Genomic DNA, 23,613 nt, shown 5'->3' with positions numbered 1-23,613 from the left:
ATCCTTCATTGCTCACCAATGTTGGCTTCCACTGAGGCAAGACTGATTCTCAGAGGGCATGAGGAGAGACATGGTGGTCATTATAGCATTCCCAAATTTATTTTCTTAAAAGGGATGCACAGATTTGTGAAATGTAAAGCCATTTTTTATAGCTTTATTTAAAGGTATAATTTACACTGAATTAAACTTTATACATTTTCTTATATACATAATTTAAAGTATACTATTTGATAAGTTTTGATGTAGGTATGAACCTGTGAAACTACCATCATAGTTATAATGGCCATATCCATTGCTGTATATTTACCTCATGTCCTTTTATAATCTCGCCCTGCCCTTCCCTCCCTCCAAATAATCAATTTACTTTCACTTAAAATTGATACCTTTGCATTTTGTAGAATTTATATGGTGGGAATCATTAAATATTTACCCCTTTTCCAGGTTTACTTTATGTTGTATAACTACTTTGAGATTCATCAATGACATTATGTGAATACTTCACCTTTTTCTTTCGCTGAGTAATCTTATATTTGGATAAATCGCTATTTGTTTATTCATTCATCTGTTTATGGACATTTGGGTTATTTCCAGGTTTTTGACAATTTAAAAATAAACGTGATACAAACATTTGTGTACATTTCTTAAAATGAATATATTTTATCTTTTTTCAATAACTTTGAGTGCAGTGTCTGAGTCATAGGGTAGGTGAATGTTTAACTTTTGAAGAAACTAACAAATTTTGATCTAAAATGACTATCTTTTTGCATTCTTACCAGCAGTGTATGGGGGTTCCATTTCCTCACATCCTAGTGAATCCTAATTTGTTTAATTATTTTAATTTTAGCCCTCCTTTTAAAATTTATTTTTATTTATTTATTTATTATTATTATTTTTTTTTTGCGGTACGCGGGCCTCTCACTGTTCTGGCCTCTCCCGTTGTGGAGCACAGGCTCTGGACGCGCAGGCTCAGCGGCCATGATTCACGGGTCCAGCCGCTCCGCGGCATGTGGGATCCTCCCAGACCAGGGCACGAACCTGCATCCCCTGCATCGGCAGGCAGACTCTCAACCACTGCGCCACCAGGGAAGCCCAGCCCTCCTTTTAAAAAAAATATTTATTTATTTATTTTGTTGTGCCAGGTCTTAGTTGTGCCAGGTAGGCTCCTTCGTTGTGGCATGTGAACTCTTAGTTGTGGCATGCATGTGGGATCTAGTTCCCTGACTAGGGATCGAACCCGGGCCCCCTGCATTGGGAGTGCAGAGTCTTATCCACTCTGCCACCAGAGAAGTCCCCAATTTTAGCCCTTTTAATAAGTTTGTCATGCTATCTCAGTGTTGGTTTAATTGGATTTCCTTAAGGATTCATGATGAGCATTTTTTCGGATGTGCATATGCTATCTGTATGTCTTTGGTAAAGTGTGTGCTCATATCATTTAGGCTATTTTCCTTTATGAGTTAGGGATATTTCCTTTTAACAAATAGGACAGTGAAATAACAAAGATATATTGGAATTTTACCCATTTTACTGCTTGAATAACATAAGTGATTCTTTTACTTTATGGAATAATTGTTTTCAATTCCGGAAAAATATTTTTTAATTTTTGCAAATTTGGTGGTCCAGTGGTTAAGAATTTGCCTTCCAATGCAGGGGACATGGGTTCGATCCCTGGTTGGGGAACTAAGATCCCACATGCAGTGGGGCAATTAAGCCTGCATGCTCTAGAGCTTGCACACCACAACTAGAGAGAAGCCCACGCACTGCAATGAAAGATCCTGCATGCCGTAACTAAAATCCCACGTGCCACAACTAAGACCCGACGCAGCCAAATAAATAAAATAAATTATTAATTTTTGCAAATTTGTATGCTATACACAATGTAATGTTCATATTTATCATACACAATTAATTTGCATTATAGATTTATCTGCATTATTAACACACTTCATCACTTTCCTAAGTTAGACATTTAATAATATAATAAAGCCCTGCTTTGTAGTTTTCACCCATTTTCTTGGTCTATCTTGGGGATTGGTGGGTTGGAGCAGGACTTTAAGGTGGACCAGGTGTGGGACTTCCCTGGTGGCACAGTGGTTAAGAATCCGCCTGCCAATGCAGGGGACATAGGTTCAAGCCCTGGTCCGGGAAGATCTCATATGCCCTGGAGCAACTAAGCCCGCATGCCACAACTACTGAGCTTGAGCTTGTACTCTAGAGCCCGTGCTCTGCAACAAGAGAAGCCACTGCAATGAGAAGCCTGTGCCCACAACGAAGAGTAGCCCCTGCCTGCTGCAACTAGAGAAAGCCTGTGCGCAGCAACAAAGACCCAATGCAGACAAAAAAAAAAAAAAAAAAAGGTGGACCAGGTGGTATTAGGATAGACATTCTGAAGCCCTTCTGGAAGCCAAAGAATAAGTCAGTGATCAGACTCCCCAAACGTGGGCCATACAATGTGGGTTTAAATCTCGTCACCAGCCATCACTGGGACAACAGGCAAAACAATCCACTATCTGGGTTGTCTCCTGTGTAAAATGGGGATAAAGAGCAGCCCTGTGCCCAGGCCTTTGGAGGAGCTGAGGTGCCCGTTCTGTGTGCAGTGGCTTCACCACCAGCCACACCTGCAGGTGATATCCCCAAGCTATATACCTCTGGGCCCTTCTGTCCCCAGGTGCTTCTGAGAAACAAATGGGGCTTCCTAGACCCCTCTGGTCCACTGGAAGACGTGTCTTCAGGCTACTGAGGTCTCATTGTGGAATCCCAGGGAATCTGTGGGCCACTCTAGAGTTCCCCAAGATTTACTTCACTGACTGTGACAGGGAGGTGATGAAGGTGTTCACCGTAGCCTCTGTGACAGTCAGTCAAAGCAACAAAATACAGCCTGTACTGGTACCAGAATTCCAGGATTTGCATTTTGAGAATTTCTTTTTAATTTTCACAGCACTCTGGGTATTGGGAGCTATTACTGTATTGCTGGGGAAATCCAGGATCACAAAGATGAAGTGGGTCCCCCAAGGTCACACTACAGACAAGTATCAGATTCAAGAGGCTGGATTCAAACCTGGGAGTCTAGCTGCCGAACTGGGGACAGTCCCTTTATCATGGCACTTGAAGCCTTCAGCCCGGGGCAGGTGCACAGTGAGGTTCATGGAGACTCAGCTGCTCCTGCTGTTATTGTTGGATTTATTTTCGTGATCGTTTCCCCATTCCTTGCATGTCCCAGAGCAGTTAATGTCTACTGTGGAAAACAGAACGGAGGTTTCTCAAAAAACTGAAAATAGAACTGCCATGTGATCCAGCAATTTCATTCCTGGGTATATATCCAAAGAAAACAAGAATAATAATTTGAAAAGGTACATGCACCCAATGTTCATAGCAGCATTATTTATAATAGCCAAGATATGGAAGCCACCTAAGTGCCCATCAACAGATGAATGGATAAAAAAGATGTGGTACACGCACACACACACATGCACGCATGCCCACACGCAGTGGAATACCACTCTGCCATAAAAAATGATATTCTGCCATTTACAGCAACATGGATGGACCTGGAGGGTATTATGCTCAGTGAAAAAGAGAGACAAATACTGTTTGATATCACTTATATGTGGAATCCAAAAAATACAGCAAACTAGTGAATATAACAAAACAGAAACAGACTCACAGATACAGAGAACAAAGTAGTGGTTTCCAGTGGGGAGAGGGAAGAGGGGAAGGGCAAGATAGGGGTAGGGGACTTAGAGGTACAAACTGCTATGTAGAAAATAAATAAACAACAAGGATATATTGTACATCACAGGGAATTACAGCCATTATTTTGTAATAACTTTAAATGAAGTATAATCTATAAAAATTTTGAATCACTATGTTGTACACCTGAAACTAACATAATATTATAAATCAACTATATGCCAATAAAAATAAATGTTTAAATCAGGGAAAAATATTGAGCTCAGCTTAACTCATCTCTTCTCAGACTTTAGTATCTCCTAATAAAAATTATTGAGGTCTTAACTTTTTTCACCCTTCTCAGATGCTTCCCCAGAGTTATCTCTGCCACTATCTTTGACTAACTACATAATCATTATAAATAGTTCCTTATAATTTGCATTTCACAACTTTTTTTTTCGATATCATTTATTCCTCATGCACAACAGCCCCAACAATCACTGGAGAAATGATAACCCCCTCCCAGCAAGGAGATGAGATGATGGGGTTCAGATGCCACTTTTGCACATGCCCTCTGCCTGAGAACACTATCACTCATTGAGCAGGCACTACACTGTACCAAAACAATTTCATAAGTTGCTCTCCATTTGAGATAGATGTCAGATTCCTAAAGGAACTGAATATATCTTTGGTCATTGAGTAAGAAATATTAAGTGACTAGACAGTTCTGCTTTATGGTTTAGAGACAATCAGTGAGGATACAGGCATGACAGATGTTCTCTGGGAAACAGAGGCAGAGACAACTTCTTGTCCTATTTCAGGGAGGCCTAAACATCGTTACTCATCTTCCAAGTCATGGCCCTAACTAAACATACAGAGTTAAAAAACAACCAACACTTATAACTATGTATTTGAATAGCAATAAAACGTTTATTACATTCCAGCTAAGAGCGGATGCATTTTGAGTCTGAATGAGAATATGTCCGCTCGCATTTGTAGCCTTTGGAAATAATTGGAATAATCTTTTTAGCCACAGGGGGCCATTTTGACTTACAGAGACCGGAATAATGTTTCTAAACAAATGATCCGTGGCAGACAACACTCCCCGGAAACCTGCGAACCGCCCCTTTAAAAAGGGATAATCACATTCCTTTCCCCCCAAGGTTAGTCATTTCCCAGCGCCACTCTCAGTGCCCCAGAACCTTTCTTTTTTTAATTTAAGTATGGCTGATTTACAATGTTATATTGGTTTCACGTATACAACATAGTGATTTAATTTTTTTTTTTTTGGCCCCGTCAAGCGATATGTGGGATCTTACCCTGCAGTGGAAGCGCGGAGTCTTAACTACTGGACCGCCAGGGGTCTCGTGATTCAGTATTTTTATAGCGTGTACTTCATTTAAAGTTATTACAAAATAATGGTTATACTTCTCCTTGCTGAGCAGAACGTTTCTTGGCCAAGGTAGACTCTGGGAATCTCCTCCTGCGCAGCTGTGGAAACTACACTACCCAGAGGGCAATGCGCCCAATGGTGGCGGAGTTGAGCCAATGAAAGCCCAGGGCAGAGGTACTTCCGTGCGTGAGCTTCGCTTCGGGGCGGGATTTCTGGCGTCTTCCTTGTGGCGGTCATTTTGGCCTTTCTCAGGTCGGGTCGCTCACTCAGAGGCTCGGGGCCAGGGGTCCTAAAAGAGAAGGCGTCTGAGGCCTCCACAGAGGCGGATCCAAGGCTTGGCGGTGGCGCACCTCGGGGTGACCCGTAACAGGCTGAAATCGGGACCTCCACGCCTCACAGACTCCGCTTCGTCCGCAGACTCCGATGGCGGCGGCGGCGGCGCTGAGGGACCCGCCTCAGGTAAACGTTCGTCTTCCGGGCTCTCACCGCCCTCACCGCCCCCAGACACTAAAGACCCAAGTGCGGGGCGCCTGCTCACGTGCCTGCAGCTCGGGGCGCGGTGTCCGGGACGGTGAGCCGGTTGTGGGTAGGTCTTTTTCTGACAGTGTGATGGCGCGTGGGAGAGGGTGGCAGGCGGAGGGACCCGAAAGTGCAAAGGCTGGGAGGTCGGACTGAGGCGGGAGGATTCAGGAAACCTGGAGTCCGTCTTATGTCTGCAGGACACAAAGACTGTGAGGCGAAGTTGTGCCTGAGGAGATTTACTTTCATTCTGAAGGGTGTGAGCAAAACAGGACACTGAGATAGGATTCTAAAAGTTTTCCTAAGGCTGCTCAGAGGAAGAAGAGACGAGGAGAGAGATAATAGATACGGGAAAGGTCGAATCCTGTAAAAGATTACACAGCTGGCAAGAGTCTGCTCTCAGGACTGAGGCCCGGAGGTAATTCAGACATCTCGAGCTCACCTGGCTCCTGGGCTGGCCAAGGGTACTTAGCGGTATGAGCCCAAGGATGCTGGCCGTAGTGGTCAAACTCTCAACCAACCTCTCTTTTTCCACAGATTCCTGTAACTACGGAATCGCTTAGTGATACTGGTTTGTGGAGTTTATTTCAGGGTCTCGTTAGTCCTCACCCCATCCTTGTGGTCTCTGGGGTAATAGCGTCCTGGTACTGTTCTGCCACTCTTCCAGGCCTTGAACAAACACCAGGCCTAGAGTTATGTAGGATGGTTCCTATTTTTGACAACGAGTGGAATCAGATGAGGAAAGTACCAGATCTGGCATAGGTACCAGAATGTGCAAAGGCCTGGAGGTGAGGTGAGGGAGGGTTCAGGGACGTGCAGGTATCTTTTCTTTCTCATGGTAGCTGAGAGCAGTGGAGCAGGAGGTAGGTCTGGAACAGCTATTTTTTTTTGGCTGCGTTGGGTCTTCATTGCTGCGCGTGGACTTTCTCTAGTTGCAGTGAGCAGGGGCTACTCTTACTTGTGGTGCGTGAGCTTCTCATTGCAGTTGCTTCTCTTGTTGTGGAGCATGGGCTCTAGGAGAACTGTGCTCTGTGGCTCAGTAGTTGTGGCACACAGGCTTAGTTGCTCCATGACATGTGGGATCTTCCCAGACCAGGGATTGAACCCGTGTCCCCTGCATTAGCAGGTGGATTCTTAACCACTGCACCACCAGGGAATTCCCTGGAACAGCTTTGTGAGAAATTGGGTGTCTCTTCTGGAGGTGATAGGAGCAATGAAAAATTTGGAGCAGTGGAGACAGGTGATCTGACCCAGGTCTCAACAGGCTCCCTGTGGCTGCAGCATGGAGAACAGTATTGGCATAAAGGAGGTGATAGGAAGACCAGGGAGAAGGATACTCCTATAGTCTGGGTGAGTGTGCTGGTAGCTGGACCAGGGTGGTGGCCATGGAGGTGGGAGATGTGGCTGGATTCTGGATTGGTGTTTTAGGTATGGCAAGCTGGATTTTCTAATTTTGAGGTTGAAAGAAGGAGTCAGGGATGAAGTGAAAGTATGGATTTTGCATGTGGAAGGATGGAAGCTCTACCAACTGATATGGGAAAGTCCATAGTAAGAGTAATTTTCACTGGGGATATCAGAAGTTTTATTCTTGATCTCTTAAGGATATGAGGTGTTTCAGAGTGCAGTTTGTGGGCATCCTCCTCTGAGGAGGAGTTTGGGATGGAGACTTATCCAAAAGGTAGTAGACAGTGTGGACCAGGGAGGAGCTGTAGATCATTTTAGTATAGGGAGTCCTGGTCAGGAGGATAATGGTAATAATAGCCTAGGAAGAAGAGAATGGGTCTGCGGACTGGGCTTCCTGTTTGGACCCCTGGTTGTGGGAGGTAGGTGTCACAACATGGGTGAAGGAGTTAGTCACAGAGAGGGTTATAAGGGTAAATGGTTTGGCATGCAACCAAGGCTTCTGAAGGATCAGTGGACATGAGATGGATGCAGAGGCATCATCAGGAGTAATTCAGACAAGCTGGTGTTTATTCACTGCTCTACCAACTCACTAGGGTTTTGTTGTAAGCCTTGGTGGGACCTGGGGTGTTCTAGTCAGGCTGGCAGATTAGCTTGGGGACACAAGCGGTCATCTGGGAAACTCACAGATGATGTAGAGGGCCAGGCGCTGGGCCTTGAATGAGGGTTAGGTGGAGAAAGGAAAGCTATGACTGGTGAGGGTTCATCAAGTGCAGCACAAGTGGAGTAGGGCCATGGGTATCTGAGATCTGATGTGGTTCTTAGTGGGTGAGGTTGAAGCAAGGGACAGTCAAGGAAGGAGGCCTTCATAGCAGGATTCAAGGCTGCCTTTGTCAGTGGGGACCGTCACCGTCTAGGGTCGTACTTGATCATGTTTGAATTTGCCAAGCATTCTGTGGATCACATATACTGAGTAATGAATAGAGAGGCTGAGGAGATGATTTTGGTGTAGGGCAGGAGGGAAGCTGTGGCTGTGGGAGTGAAGTTGTGAGACAGTTGTGGTGGAAAGAGTGATGTGCACATGGAGAGGGAGCATGAACTCATGGTTCCAGAGCCCTGGTGTTGGCATAAGTGTCAAGGGTGAGCCCAAGTTTGGTGGTGTCTGGGAGAAATGATCTGGGGAACCCCAGGGGAATTGCCTGAGAAGAGTGGGGTGTTGTGGCTTTATGTGCTAGGTCCAGAGCTTAGATGACATCTGTCTACCCACCTGCCTGTTATTGAGGGCTGATACAGTGATCAATAGGACCATGATGAGACAATGGGTATCAGTGCCACCTGAGCTTGGAAATCTTCATGAGGTGGGGAAGGGAGAGGGGTAAGCAACTGATAGATTGGGGAGGTGGTGAAATTAGGATCCTAAGGGGAAAGCTGGTCATGAAATGAACTATCCCCATCATGGCAAGGCTGTGTGACCTTTGAAGTTGTCCCTGCGGGAATGCAGCTGTGAGAGCGAAGTGTGGTTCAAAGAAAGATGTGCATGTGAAGAGGTAGTGTGAACTAATGGCCCTAGAACCCTGTTGTTGGGGTCATAAGGGTGAAGGAAAGACCAGTGTCAGATCACTCACACCCTCCCTGTGGTCAGTGTCTCTCACTAACCTATGTTTGTGACACCCACCTTATTGACAAGAGGCAATGTGGCCTACATGCAAGACCCAGAGGTCAGATGTCACCTATCTGCTCATCTGCCTATTGATGTGGGAAGACACAGAATCAGTGGGAATATAAGGAGTGAGTGATTCTAATGGCACCAAGGTCTGGTATCTCCTCTGAGGTGGAGAGTAGAGTGAGCAGAGGATAGATTGGGGCTGGGGGTGGGGGGAGTGGGGAACGTGGCATGATGATCTTGGAATCATAGGAGAGAAGCTGATGGTGGAATGAACTGTCTCCATTATGACAGGGTATGAAATTTGAGGATGTGGCCATTGACTTCTCCCAGGAGGAGTGGGGGCTCCTTGATGAGGCTCAGAGACTCCTGTACTACAATGTGATGCTGGAAAACTTTGCACTTGTAGCATCCCTGGGTAAGACCTTCACACTCTTTCCAGTGTTCTGAGATGATGTCCTGTTTTTCCTTTTTTCCCTGGAGTTAGCATTGTCTTTTCCACAGCTGGATCATGGGCTCTGCTAATTTCCTCTACTTTCTTGTCAGATGTGCTGTGGATGTCAGCACTGAGCTGTGTGTCATGCCCTGAGTAATGGACTCCCCAAGCATCCGTAACACCTGTTGCCTCCAAAAGTGCAGAGATGGGTCTGGGAGTCAGGAATCTTGTAGTTGGCTTAATGAATCCCAACTTGCTTGTCCTCTCCCTGGTGGAGTGACTATGTCCAGATCCATGGCCTCCAGTTCTTCCCCCTTCTTCTAGCTAAAGTTCTTTGTGACTGCCTGTGCCAGATCATGGTCATTACTTACATGATCCATGGGCTGTTTTTGTAAGACTCTCCTTTAGTTGTTTTTTGTAATGTTTTCTTTTTCTTCTCCAGGAATATCTCATTTTAGTAGAGACTTTTTTAAAAAAATGAACTATAGTTGATTTACAATGTTGTGTTAGTTTCTGGTGTACAGCAAAGTGATTCAATTATATGTAATGTTTCCTTTACTGAATACTCTCATATGGCAAGTTGCTCTAGGCCAGTGCTGGCCACTCCCCTATGCTGTTTTTCATAAGACTTGCGTTATTCAGGTTCTGAGTAGTTGTACAATGGAGGGTGCAGAGAGAACCCTGGTTGTTTCACAGAGTAGACATGGTAAGATGGTCTCAGAGGAGAGCCTGCCTGGGCCTGGTGAGTGACAGCTGGGGGAGGATATGACATCATGGCTGTTTTCTTATCAAACCAGGAGCCTGCCCAGTGACCAGTAGTGCCACTGACTGCACCTCATTTCTACCTTTTCCCCATACTTGACACTTTGCTGACTTGTTAGTTCATCTGTGACTTCCAGCTCCTGACTGCCTTCACCTTTGTGGCTTCCATGGGTCACCTGTTCCTCTGTACTGCTCTCTCTGCAGTGTTCTCCCCCACTGACCTGCACATGTATCATGAGGTGTGCACATATCCTTAAATATTCCTTGAATGCCAGCTACTTGATTCCATTTGGATTTTACTGGGGCAGGACACAACCAGCCTGCCCCACATCTGAAGGTTGTTGGGAGAGGAGTGAGTTGGAAGCCTTGCCTCTGCTCTGTGTGGTGCAACCCATCCTTGTGTCCTTTGTCTGGTGAGGTCTCCCCTATTTGTGATCTTCAGAGGCCTGCCCACTGCTGCCAAGCAACCACTTCCTCAGCTTGCCCCCAGCTTCCTTGTTTTTAGAACAAACCCATGGCTCATTCTTTGTTGTGTCTGACACACCTTTGTAATGCGGCTTCACTTTCCCACCAAAGTAAACATGCATTTCCTCAGCATTTCTCTGCTTTCAGGTTGTTGCCATGGAACAGAAGATGAGGAGGCCCCTTCTGAGCAGAGTATATCTGTAGAAGGAGAGTCACAGGTTAGGGCTTCTAAGGCAGGTCCATCCACCCAGAAGACCCACCCCTGTGAGATGTGTGTCCCCATCTTAAAAGATATTTTGCAGCAAGCTGAGCACCAAAGAGTATACCCTTTGCAGAAACCAGACTTGGGTGGCACATATGTGAGATGCTTCTGTTTCATTGCAAACCTTCTCCAGCAACAGAAGCATGACAGTGGAGAGAAGCCCTGGAAGAGAGATGTGGACAGGGCCTCGCTTGTGAGGAGCTGCAACTTCTTTGTGCCAGGGAAGCCTTTCACCTGTGGGGAGGTTGGGGAGGACTTCCCAGCCACCTTGGGCCTTCTCCAGCACCAGGCCACACCCAACAGTGAGGAACTACAGAGTGGCAGCAAGAGTGGACAGGCCTTTCACAGTGAAAAAAGTCATTACAAGTGGGTTGAATGTGAAAAAGTTGCCAGCCACAGCCACACACTTGTTCAAGATAAAAGTGTCCACTCTAAAGAAGGGCTTTATGAGTGTAACAAATGTAGGAAAGCCTTCAACTGCAACTACAGACTTCGTCAGCACCAGCAAATTCACACTGGACAAAGGCCATATGAGTGTGGTGAATGTGGGAAATTCTTTAGCCATATCTCTGGCCTTGTTAAACACCAGAGAATTCACAGTGGCACAAAGCCTTATGGATGCAGAGAACGTGAACAATTATTTACCCACAAGTTTAGTCTTAGAAAACACCAGAAAATTCACACTGGAGAAAGGACTTATGAATGCAGTGAATGTGGAAAAGTCTTCAGTCACAAATCCAAACTCATTCACCACCAGAGACAACACACTGGAGGAATGCATTTTGAGTGTGGTGAGTGTGGGAAATTCTTTAGCTACAAATCCAACCTCATTGAACACCAGAGAGTTCACACTAAAGAAAGACCTTATGAGTGCAGTGAATGTGGGAAGTCCTTTAGACAAAGTTCTAGCCTTTTCCGACACCAGAGAGTTCACACTGGAGAAAGACCTTATGAGTGCAGTGAATGTGGGAAAGCCTTTAGACAAATATTTAATCTCATTCGACATGGTAGAGTTCACACTGGAGAAATGCCTTATGAGTGTAGCGAATGTGGGAAATCTTTTAGCTGCAAGTCTGAACTCGTTCAACACCAGAGAATTCACAGTGGAGAAAGGCCTTATGTGTGCAGTGAATGTGGGAAGTCCTTTAGACAGTTCTCTAACCTTATTCGACACCGGAGTGTTCATACTGGAGAAAGACCATATGAGTGCAGTGTTTGTGGAAAATCCTTTAGTCGCAAATTTATCCTCATTCAACATCAGAGAGTTCACACTGGAGAAAGACCTTACAAGTGCACTGAATGTGGAAAATCTTTTACCCGCAAATCTGACCTCATTCAACACCAGAGAATTCATACTGGCACAAGACCTTATGCGTGCAGTGAATGTGGGAAATCCTTTAGACAACGCTCTGGGCTTATTCAACACCGGAGAATTCATTCTGGAGAAAAGCCTTATGAATGTGGGGAATGTGGGAAATCCTTTAGCCAAAGTGCTAGCCTCATTCAACATCAGAGAGTTCACACTGGGGAAAAACCATATGAGTGTAATGAGTGTGGGAAATCCTTTAGCCAAAGTTCTAGCCTCATTCAACACCAGAGAAGGCACACTGGTGAGAGGCCTTATGAGTGCAGTGAATGTGGGAAACTCTTTACCCACAAATCTGACCTCATTCAACACCAGAAAGTTCACACGGGAGAAAGACCTTATGAATGTAGTGAATGTACGAAATCCTTTAGCCGCAAACCTAACCTCCTCAGACACTGGAGAGTTCATGCTGGAGAAAAGCCTTAAATGTGCAGGGAATGTTTTATTTCCTCACTCAGTATAGCAATACTGGAGGAGACTGTGTGAGAGCCATTTAACTGAATTTAAACCTCATTTATTCAAACATCCACCATGCAAGATTGCTCATAAGTTTCAGTTACATCTAAGGCTTTAAGGAGATGCATTATACCTTGTAACCTGCCCAGAGCTGCTGTTAGATTTATGTCACTGTCACTTTCTGTGGCTGAAGCCATTTCACCCCTGTACATAAGGCACCACTCCAACAGGCTCAGGAAAGCTGAACTCTGTTCTCCCATCTGCTTGAGGAAATTATGAATAGCCCAAACCCTTAGCAGGATCCTCATTCCTTTCTCTCTGATGTTAGGGAATGGACCTTACCCAGGTTGGGTCCAAAGGACCTATCCTCAGTTTGCTAAGAAGGACTACCTTTTTCAGGGACATCATTGTTCTCACATCATACTTGTGATGAATTTTTCCAGGTTCTAATTTACCAACGTGGAAACTGCTTGCTGCATGTTGCTCTGGTTTGTGATCTTTTGTAAAGGCCTCCTCTTGCATCTTTAATTTTGGCAGTTCTTTTCTCTGTTCCATGGGGGTTTGGAAGCAGAATTGTGATCTGTTAGCATGTAGAGGTGAACAGATTAATTTGCATTGCTTCCCAAGGCCTTGAAAGGAAGACTGCAGGTCTCTGTGGTCCTAATTGGTGGACTGGTGCCAGGATTTTCGGAGAGGTCAGAAGCCACCCTGAAGAGGAGGCCTTTGTTGTGAGAACCCCCAGTGCTTCTGTGATCAACGTGAATTTTATTCCCTTGTTCACATAATTCCCAGCACCATTGAGGGGACCTCGTCCCTAGGTCCTATAAAGGAGCCATGTGCCACGATATACAAATTTTCAATGACATTTTCAGTGTCATTTATTGTTAGACTACAAGGGTCAGGTAGAACCATAATTTGTGTTACTGAACCAAACTCAGGTCCACTTGCCCATGTGCAGCACAGCCAATCTACTGACGCAAGGTTGTGATGAAGTGAAGTACAGCATTTAGTGTAGAGCATCAAGCAAGAAGAATGGGCAGCTAATGTTCAAAAGACCTGAACTCCCCAGTGGTTTTCAAGGAAGGGTTTTTTTGTTTGTTTGTTTGTTTTTTTTGCGGTATGCGGGCCTCTCACTGTTGTGGCCTCTCCTGTTGCGGAGCACAGGCTCCGGATGTGCAGGCTCAGCGGCCATGGCTCACAGGCCTAGCCGCTCCACAACATGTGGGATCTTCCCGGACCAGGGCACGAACCCATGTCCCCTGCACCAGCAGGCGGACTCTCAACCACTGCGCCACCAGGGAAGCCCACAAGGAAAGGTTTTTAAAGGCAACATTTGATTTGAGTGTTGCAGCTCATGAACTTTCTTCTGATTTCTTAGTATTGAGGTAACAGGGTGATGTTTTAGTTATCTTATCTGGGGTCTATGTGCTTGTGGACAGCATGTAGTCGCCATCTTCCACCTGGGTGGGGGTCTTGGTTTCTGCTGAACAACACAAAGATATGTGTCAGATTGTTGTTATATGTATCACTTGAGGAGGAAAAAGGACTCTGATTTATTGCTGAACTATTGTTTAAGCTGTCATTACTTTTCTTCCTTGACTGCTTTTCCTTTGTTTCTGTATTCCCTCACTTCCCTAATTAGGAACTGCTTGAGTCTGCTCTTTGGAACTCAGGGAAGACCTTGGAGACTAAAACCTCTTTCTACTAACAAACAAGGGTTACATGGAGGGGCTTTTGTACCCAGGAGGGCCTGCAGGGTCCTGCTTTTATTTGATACCCCTCAATCCTGAGGGGAACAGGGTCAGGACAAGAAAAGGAATACAGTTTTGTGTAGAGATGTTAATCATAAATTTACCAGGGGGACTTGGTTTTTTTTGGGGGGTTGGTTTTGTTGGTGCAGAAACACTGGATTAATAGGGAGTTGAGGAGACTGCAGTAAATTAGATGGAATGTACCTCTTCTAAAAGTTCATCCACAAATGCTCCAGTGACTATTCCTGTGCGATCAGTGTGTACAGAAATTCTCAGGATCTCCATAACTGTATTTCCTGTAGCTGAGGTTTGTGGATTCCTATAGCCTTTCTGGGCTGTTCCCTCAAAGGCATTGCTCTACTGGTGGAAAAACAAGGATAGAGAAAAGGGCAGTCCTGTAGTCCAAGGATGTGTCTTTTGTAACCCAGCGAGCAGTTCTGTTGATTCAAGTGGCAGCAGCCTTCATTGCTCACCAGTATTGGCTGCCACTGAGGCAAGGCTGCACTTCCCAGGGCATAAGGAGAGAGATGGTAGAGACCATATAGGGTTGCCAACCTAATTTTCCAAGAGAAGTGGGATATCTGCGCTTTTATTTGGAACCACATTTTAAGGCTTTCCTAAGATTTAGCAAAGGTTAAGGTAACCCTTGAACAACATGGGTTTGTATAGTTGATGTGCAACAAAGAGCACTTACCTAATGGGTACAATTTGATAAGCTTTGACATACATATAAAGCTGTGAAACCATCACAATAATGAAAGTAAATTTATCTATCACATATTTACCTCATGCCCTTTTGGAATCTCATTCCCTACTCTCCTCAGCCCTACAGACAATCATTGATTCATTGATTCACTTTCCTTTACAATAGGTTAGTTTGTATTTTCTATAATTTTAAATAGGTATCATAAGATGTATACTCTTTTTTAAAACTGATTTACTTAATGCTGCACAATTATTTTTAAATTCAACAATGATGCTTATATTAGTAGTTAATTCTTTTTATTGCTGAGTAGTCTTCTGTTCTATGGATAACGTCTTTGTTTATCCATTCATCTGTTTATGGACATTGGATTATTTCCAGGTTTGGGGTATTATAAATAAAGCTGCTTAAAATATTTGCATTCATTTATTTATATGGATATATGTTTTATTTTCCACGTGTTAATAACTCAGACTGTTGCAGTGTAGGTAGATGTTTAACATTTTAAGATATGCCAAACAGTGATCTAAAGTTGTTCCCTTTTATCTTCCCATCAACAGTGTATGAGAATTGCAGTTCCTCTACAAAGTAGCCAACACTTGATACGGTCAGTGTTTTAAAATTTTAGCCCTTGAAATAAGTGTGTAGTTTTAACTCTCTTTGGTTTTAATTCCATTTTCCTAAGAATTCATGATGCTGAGCATTTTTTCATGCATTTGTTTGCCCTCTGTTTATCTTCTTTGGTAAAAAGACTATAACTTTTGAGTACTTTCTTTTTATGTAATTTATTTATTATTTTAACAAGTAAGACTTATGTTGGAATTTCACTTATTCTTCAGTGATGTGAACTCTTTGCCTTATGGGACAATCATTTTTGAATACTGGAAGGAAATTATATTTCCTCAATTTTTCGCCCTTTGCACAACTGAAAGCCCACATGCACCATATATTTTTTTGTTTAGTCTGCACTATTAACATATTCTCCACTACATTCTTAAGACTCAGTATTCAATAATACATTAAATCACACCTAGGTTTGTAGTCTTTGTGCTGATTTCCCTGGTGTAAATACCCCTGTTATGGTCAATTTCTTTTCTTATTTTTTTTTTCCTTGTCATGGTCAATTTCAAACTGCCAAAATGGTGTCACTGAACATGAAGTTGGTAAGATATTGCAGTAGCACACTATTTTTTTTAATTTAAAAAAATTTTTAAATTTTATTATTTTTGGCCATTTTGGGTCTTCATTGCTGTGCGCAGGCTTTCTGTAATTGCAGTGAGTGGGGACTACTTTTCGTTGCGGTGTGCGGGCTTCTCATTGAGGTGGCTTCTTGTTGCGGAGCATGGGCTCTAGGCACATGGGCTTCAGTAGTTGTGGCATGGGAGCTCAATAGTTGTGGCTCGTGGGCTCTAGAGTGCAGGCTCAGTAGTTGTGTCGCATGGGCTTAGTTGTTCTGTGGCATGTGGGATCTTCCCGGACCAGGGCTTGAACCTGTGTCCCCTACATTGGCAGGTGGATTCTTAACCACTGTGCCACCAGGGAAGCCCCAGTAGCACACTACTAATTATATTTCCAACATACTGATACAGTAGCCACAAATAACCTCAAAAACAGACAATAACAAAAGAGTCAAATGATTAGGAAGTAGCAAGTTTTAAATATTTGTTTTTTTTGTTTTTGTTTTTGCGGTATGCAGGCCTCTCACTGTTGTGGCCTCTCCGTTATGGAGCACAGGCTCCAGACGCACAGGCTCAGTGGCCATGGCTCACAGGCCCAGCCACTCCGCGGCATGTGGGATCCTCCCAGACTGGGACATGAACCCGTGTCCCCTGCATCGGCAGGTGGACTCTCAACCACTGTGCCACCAGGGAAGCCCAATATTTGCTTTTTAAAAGCAGTTTGATTTAAATACAGTTAACTTTGGGAATTCCCTGGTGGTCCAATCGTTACGACTTGGTGCTTTCACTGCCGTAGGCCCAGGTTCAATCCGTAGTCAGGGAACTAAGATCCCACAAGCTGCGTGGTGTGGCCAAAATGTACACACACACACACACACACACACACACACACATACATATGCACGCACGTGATACATATAATTAAACTGTACATATTTAAAATGTACATTTTGATATTTCCATACATGCTTGCATCCCTGAAACCAAGTTTTCTCCTGGCCACTTCAATTTATGTTTCTCAATATATCAAATTATAAGCCCATAGTCTGCCATTTGTAATGGCTATTTTCAAATGTATCCATAAATGGAAAAGACTGTTATGAAATCCCATGAACCCTCTCCCTATCTTCATCATGGTATATATCATTTCATGGTATTCTTTATCTCCAAATACATTAGTGTGTTATATTACTTAATAATCCCAGATATGTCAATGTATAACCTCTTCAGAATGCATTTCTAAAACGTAAGAACTCATAACTGATCATTTGGCACAGTCTTGATACTTTCAGCTCTTTTAACAGTAATTCAGCCTTTTTTGGCTTCAGTTTGAAGGATAGCAGTTGTTTTTTCATAATTCTTTTCAGGATCATCAAAGGAAGTATGGGCAATCCATCTTGATACAGGCTGCTTAAAATATTCCATGCATTTAGGGATATAGCCTTTTGGAATTTCTGCTAACTCAATTTCACCAATGAATACATTCACCAGAGTAATCCCAAATGCTACTGGAATCCCAGTCAACAAAATGTGGGATTTCACTAAATTCACAAAATCCATGTCATACAAATATCTAATCATCCTGTTGTACACCTGAAAGTAATATAATATATGTCAATTATATTTCAAGTTTCTGGTTCTGTTTAGTATGTTTACCGTTCCCCCATATTTCCCCTTTAGTATACTAGATATTGATGAGGTGGGTGCCTGAGGTCTTTTCCAGATGGACAATTTTGTGATGGTGACAGACCTGGAAATACAGTGTGTCTTTTGCTTCCACACTTTGTGCAGCCCATATGTGCCAGGTATGCAGCAGATGGTGACACTGCATCACAGCCCAGAGATCTGCAACACGTATCTGTGGAACACAGTGAGTTAGGTGTGTGGCACAACTTGAGAGTGCCCCACAAACACTCTAGGGACACAAGTGTAACAGGTATGGAATGCTGATGCCCCTCAGCCTGGAGGCAGACTTGCACATACCACATCCACAATAGAAAAGATGTATGGCAAACATGGACCACACACACTGGCGTATGTAAAGCACACCAGGCACTTGTGAGATGCATGGAGGCACTATTACCACCTCAGTCTCCATGGAAATTGGACAGACATGTGATAGGGACGCCCAATGGTCATATGTGGGCCACGCACAATTGCACAGTTCCCATAGACCAAGTGAGATGAGGTCAGCACAGTCTGGCCTGTGGAGGACACACCTGTCCACTACGTACACCCCATCACTGCAAGTTTCATGATGGGCTGATGAGAATCCAGATCAGGAGCCTGATGTACATCCCTGCACAACCCAGAGATCAAAATGTGAGCAGTGGTTTGATCTAAGCAGGAGAGCAGATTTTCATGAGTTTTACAGGAGGGAACATTCAGTCGTTTTCAGGAATGGTTGATCAAGTGTGTTCCCTAGGAGGGCGACAAGGGCATGTTCTTGGGGATTAGCGTCACAGTCAGTCAGTGATTTGCATTTCACCTAGAGGGGTGGGAGGTGCGGTCATTACCAAGATCACCTATTAGGGGGAGTGAGGAAGAAAAGCCACAGGGACCCCAGTATATGAGGGCCACAGTGGAGATTCTCAGTCCTTCAGTGTCTATTCCAACATCCAAAATAGTGATGGAGGTTACCAGGTGACAGCTCTGTCTGCGTGTACTGAGTGGCGGGGGGACCCTAAGGTGGTGTTTAGAAGGAAAACTGACAGGACCTTGGAAATGAATCATGAGTGGGCAGTGAGGGCCAGGGATGTATTTAAGATGACATCAGTGGCAGTGTCAGGGGTGTCCTGCTGGTGGTGGTACCATCCATACTAAACACTCATGAGTGGGAAGGGAGTTGCCAGAAGGCCTTTGTGGGGAGGAACTTGAGGTCTGAGAAGGAGTCTTCTGTTTTGAAGGAGAGTCTGGGGAGCACATGACACCTGGGGATGGATTCCACAATGCAGGCGAATGAAACTGCTGGAAGAAGGGGCCAGAGGGGATGTGTGAGATGGTAAAAGAGTTGTATGAGTTAAACAACTACATAGAAGGGGACAAACATGGCTTTAGAGGGAGAAACATCATCTACAAATCCACAGAGCGCACACCCTGGAGTTCACTGTCACTCTTAAATGTTCTTCCAATTATGTAATATGTTCAGTGACTGTTCTGTCTCAGCCTCTATTTTTAAAAGTTATTTATTTATATATTTGGTTGTGCTGGGTCTTAGTTTTAGCAGGAGGGCTCCTTAGTTGTGGCATGCATTTGGGATCTAGTTCTCTGACCAGAGATCAAACCTTGGGACCCCAGCATTGGGAACTCGGAGTCTTATCCACTGCATCACCAGGGAAGTACCCTCCTGTCCCAGTCTCTGATGTGCTAGTTTTCTTCAACACCTAAGACGTGACCTCTTAGATATCACCTGATTCTCAAATGCATGAACTCCCCCACTCCACCCCATTTATCCATCTGAATCGGGTTCTCCTGTTCTTCTCTGCGTGGTTCTCTTGGTCAATACGTCCAGTAAACTCCTGTCTCAGATCCTAGCCCCATTTTAGTTCCATTTTCCTCACTAGGAGAAACACCAGTTCTCCAGTTCCTCTCTGCCTGCCATGAGGCAGTTTTATGGGGCTGTAAGATATCAGTGACCTGCAGATTGTGAACAGTAAAACTTCATAGTCCTGAACCTCTGTTTTTTAAGCTGCTGACTCAGTTTAAATTGTGCCAAAATCTATAGTATTTTACTAAACCTTGGCAAAACCCTCCCTCACTGCTTCATAGAAAAGCCTCCCAAAGAGGGAGGAGTTTATTCTCACAGCTGAAGAGTAATGCCATGTCCCTACTGGTCTTTCCAGAAATGCCCCTTCAATTTTGCCCTGTCTTATTTCTGCCTAAATTCCCTTCCCTCTTCATCTACAGGTATATCTCATGGATTTTATTGTATTAATATGGTTTATGAGACCCAATTATTACTATAGTTTATTTTTATTTATTTTTAATTGAAGTATACTTGATTTACAATATTAGTTTCAGGTGTATAGCATAGTAATTCAGTATTTTTATAGGTTATTCCATTTAAAGTTGTTAGAAAATATTGACTATATTCTCTGTGTTATCCCACATATCCTTGTAGCTTATTTATTTTGAGCATTGTAGTTTGTTCCTCTTAATCCCCTACCCCTATCTTGCTCCTCCCCCTTCCCTTTCCCCACCGGTATCCACTAGTCTGTTTTCTATATCCGTGAGTCTGTTTCTGTTTTGTTATATACACTCCTTTGTTTTATTTTTTAGGTTCCACATATTAGTGATACATAGAGAGTATTTTTTCACTAAGCATAGTACTCTCTAGGTCCATTCACATTGCTGCAAATGGCAGAATTTCACTCTTTTTATAGCTGAATAATATTCCATTGTATATATGTATCACATCTTTATGCATTCATCTGTTGATGGACACTAGGTTGCTGCCATGTCTTGGCTCTTGTAAATAATGTTGCAATGAATATTAGAGTGTGTATATCTTTTCAAATTACTGTTTTGGAATTTTTTTCTCCTTTTTCTCTTCTCCTCCTCCCTCCTCCCTCTTCCCTCCTTCCTCTTCCTTCCCTCCTTTCTTCCCTCCTTCCTTCCTTTCCTCTTGGTCTTCTTTTGAGAAAATTTTTGAAGAAGAAAAGCTGGTCCTGGGTCCTGGTCGTCCCTCTAAACTGAGACCAGATTTCTAAAGTTTGGTTTTGGTTACAGTCATTGCCCAGTTTGTCATCTCTTATACTCTCAGTACTGTCTCCCAGTACTCTGCTCTCCCATGTGATACAAAGTATCTTGGAAGAAAAGTCCCCAGGCAGGGCTGTGCTTAGCCTGATGTCAAGTGCTGAGTGGGGATGGAAGGAAATGGCAGGATTTTAGTGCATATTTCTTCAGGTGTTCTTCATCCCTGAACCCACCTCAGGGATGCATCAGTCACCTGATCATTGATACTTGTTTGTGTCTGTCTATTCCTCTGTCTTGGAGCCTTCTTCATCCCCATCACTGCTTGATTCAGGCTTCTGTGAGTAGTGCCATTGATGTGGTGACTCAGGAAAATGTACTCTTCACAAGGCAGGTGATATTCTATGCCAGTCATCCTCCAGATCTCATTAAAATGTCTGAATTGTTCGTACATTTAGTTTTCTCTACTGGGGATTCGTACTTGCACCTCATTCATCATAACTAGTTTTCTCTAAGATTGTTTCTTTTTTCTTTAAAGCTTATATTTTATTCAACGTTTATCATAAGTTTTTTGCCTTGTTTTCTAATATATTTATTTTATTTATTTTTGGCTGAGTTGGGTCTTCGTTGCTGTGCGCGGGCTTTCTCTAGTTGCGGCAACAGGGGGCTACTCTTCGTAGCGGTGAGTGGGCTTCACATTGCGGTGGCTTCTCTTGTTGCGGAGCACAGGCTGTAGGCATGTGGGCTTCAATAGTTGTGGCTCGCGGGCTCTAGAGCGCAGGCTCAGTAGTTGTGGTGCACAGGCCTAGTTGCTCTGCAGCATGTGGGATCTTCCCAGACCAGGGCTCGAACCTGTGTCCCCTGCATTGGCAGACAGATTCTTAACCACTCTGCCACCAGGGAAGTCCTCTAATATAGTTTCTTATTATATTCTAGTTTAGGTTTGTGTAAATCTTCACTTTCTACGTGTGTATGATTCTTTTAACTATGAAGCTTTTAGAAAATATTGCTTGAATGAAGGTAGACACATAATATCTATGGATCCCCCTCTTTCAGGCCACTTACTCATGATGTTCCTCTGAGTTATGACATCTCCCAGGGAATTAGGTGTTGGAGAAACCCCTGTGAGTTATCCCAAATCTGAACAGAGCCAAATAAATGGCTTCCACTATCCTAATTGTCAGGCTTCCATGCCTTCTGCTTCCCTCCCTGTGATAACCCTGGGCACTTCAAGGACTCTTGGAAAAGTCGCTCTCCCACGTGCTCCCAATTGCTTCTTTGGATATTGTCACATGAGTTGTACTTGTTTTTAATGATAGTTAATTGGGGCAAAAATTATTTAAAAGTTATTCTCAGTACCCGATCCAGCCACTGTCATACATTTGCAGACTTGAAAATGAGTGGCCTGGTGGGAAAGAGGATTAGGGAATAATAAAACTATAGCTCAAGTCTTGAGTTCCTCATCCAAATCACAAGACAGACTCGACTTGTCACCATGGGCTTTCCCTTGTGGTGTCAGACAGAGATGGGTATCTTTTCCTTTTGTACCAAGATGTGAGTTAAACAGAAACTTAAGGAATAGATAAGATAGGGGAAGGTTACTCTGTTACTGGTATTGGAAGTGAGACCCTAAAAAACTTTATAAAGTGAGGGGTTGTTTCCTGTTAGATGCAGAGTGTGCTGTATCCACCCCATCCCACCCTGTACAAACCCAGTTCCTTCTACGGGCTGCTAGAGATTCTCCTTGATACCATCCTTTTTTTTTTTTCCCATAGAAAGTAGAAAAATAATTTATTCCAAAAGAGGGCAGAAATAAGAAATTCATCCTGAAAATATACTTTGGTATAATTCTGGTGGGACACATTTTCCCTCTGAACATGTTCCCCTACTGATTGCCCCACTGGAGTCTTGCTGTCATGTAACAGTTTTTAAACACTTTGCTGATTCTCATGTTTTGAGCAGGCAGGAGCCATCTTCACATCCACAGGTTCTAAGGAGAGAGTAACGTTATTTCTCAGAAGAACAGCACTTTCTATCCCGTAAGAGTACATTAACATTTTATAGGGACTTCCCTGATGGCACAGTGGTTAAGAATCTGCCTGCCAGTGCAGGGGACATGGGTTCGATCCCTGGCCTGAGAAGATCCCACATGCCGTGGAGCAACTAAGCCCGTGTGCCACAACTGCTGAAGCCCATGTGCCACAACTACTGAAGCCTGCGCACCTAGAGCCCATGCTCCACAAGAGAAGCCACTGCAGTGAGAAGCCTGTGCATCGTAACAAAGCGGAGCCCCTGTTTGCTGCACTAGAAAGAGCCTGTACACAGCAATGAAGACCCAATGCAGCCAAAAAAATGAATAAATTAAAAAAAGTAGGGGCTTCCCTGGTGGCGCAGTGGTTGAGAGTCCGCCTGCCGATGCAGGGGACACAGGTTCGTGCCCCGGTCCGGGAAGATCCCACATGCCGCGGAGCGGCTGGACCCGTGAGCCATGGCCGCTGAGCCTGTGCGTCCGGAGCCTGTGCTCCGCAGCGGGAGAGGCCACAACAGTGAGAGGCCCGCGTACCGAAAAAAAAGTAGGGGCTTCCCTGGTGGTGCAGTGGTCGAGAGTCTGCCTGCCGATGCAGGGGACACGGGTTTGTGCCCCGGTCCGGGAAGATCCCACGTGCCGCGGAGCGGCTGGGCCCCTGAGCCATGGCCGCTGAACCTTCACGTCCGGAGCCTGTGCTCCACAACGGGAGAGGCCACAAGAGTGAGAGGCCCGCGTACAGCAAAAAAAAAAAAAAGGAATGGTAAAATAAAATTTAAAAAAAACATTTTATAGAGGCAACACAGTTTAGATTAAATAAGCACATCATTCATCAAAGTGCAAAAAAAGCTGACAAGAAAAAATGCTGCATTGT

The 23,613-nt window shown here is 44.1% G+C and overlaps 1 protein-coding gene across 2 annotated transcripts in view; it reads left to right on the top strand.

The window, feature by feature from the left end:
• The first annotated feature begins 5,476 nt into the window (after window positions 1–5,476).
• LOC136141314 (zinc finger protein 551-like) overlaps window positions 5,477–23,613 on the top strand; it is a 38,164-nt gene continuing 20,027 nt past the window's right edge. Inside the window, exons 1-5 of one of the 2 annotated variants that reach the window (XM_065899506.1) lie at window positions 5,483–5,524; window positions 8,937–9,060; window positions 10,453–11,132; window positions 11,217–12,251; window position 13,286. In XM_065899506.1, the coding sequence (XP_065755578.1) occupies window positions 5,483–5,524; window positions 8,937–9,060; window positions 10,453–11,132; window positions 11,217–12,251; window position 13,286 (1,882 nt within the window). Of the gene's footprint in view, window positions 5,525–8,936; window positions 9,061–10,452; window positions 11,133–11,216; window positions 12,360–13,285; window positions 13,287–23,613 lie in introns of those variants that run through there. The other variant, XM_065899507.1, reaches the window with a different exon arrangement.

The sequence above is a fragment of the Phocoena phocoena genome, chromosome 20 (genome assembly GCF_963924675.1).
Source record: "Phocoena phocoena chromosome 20, mPhoPho1.1, whole genome shotgun sequence".
NCBI lineage: Eukaryota > Metazoa > Chordata > Mammalia > Artiodactyla > Phocoenidae > Phocoena > Phocoena phocoena.
Note: the sequence above shows the minus strand (reverse complement) of the source record. Positions and strands in the feature narration are given on the sequence as shown.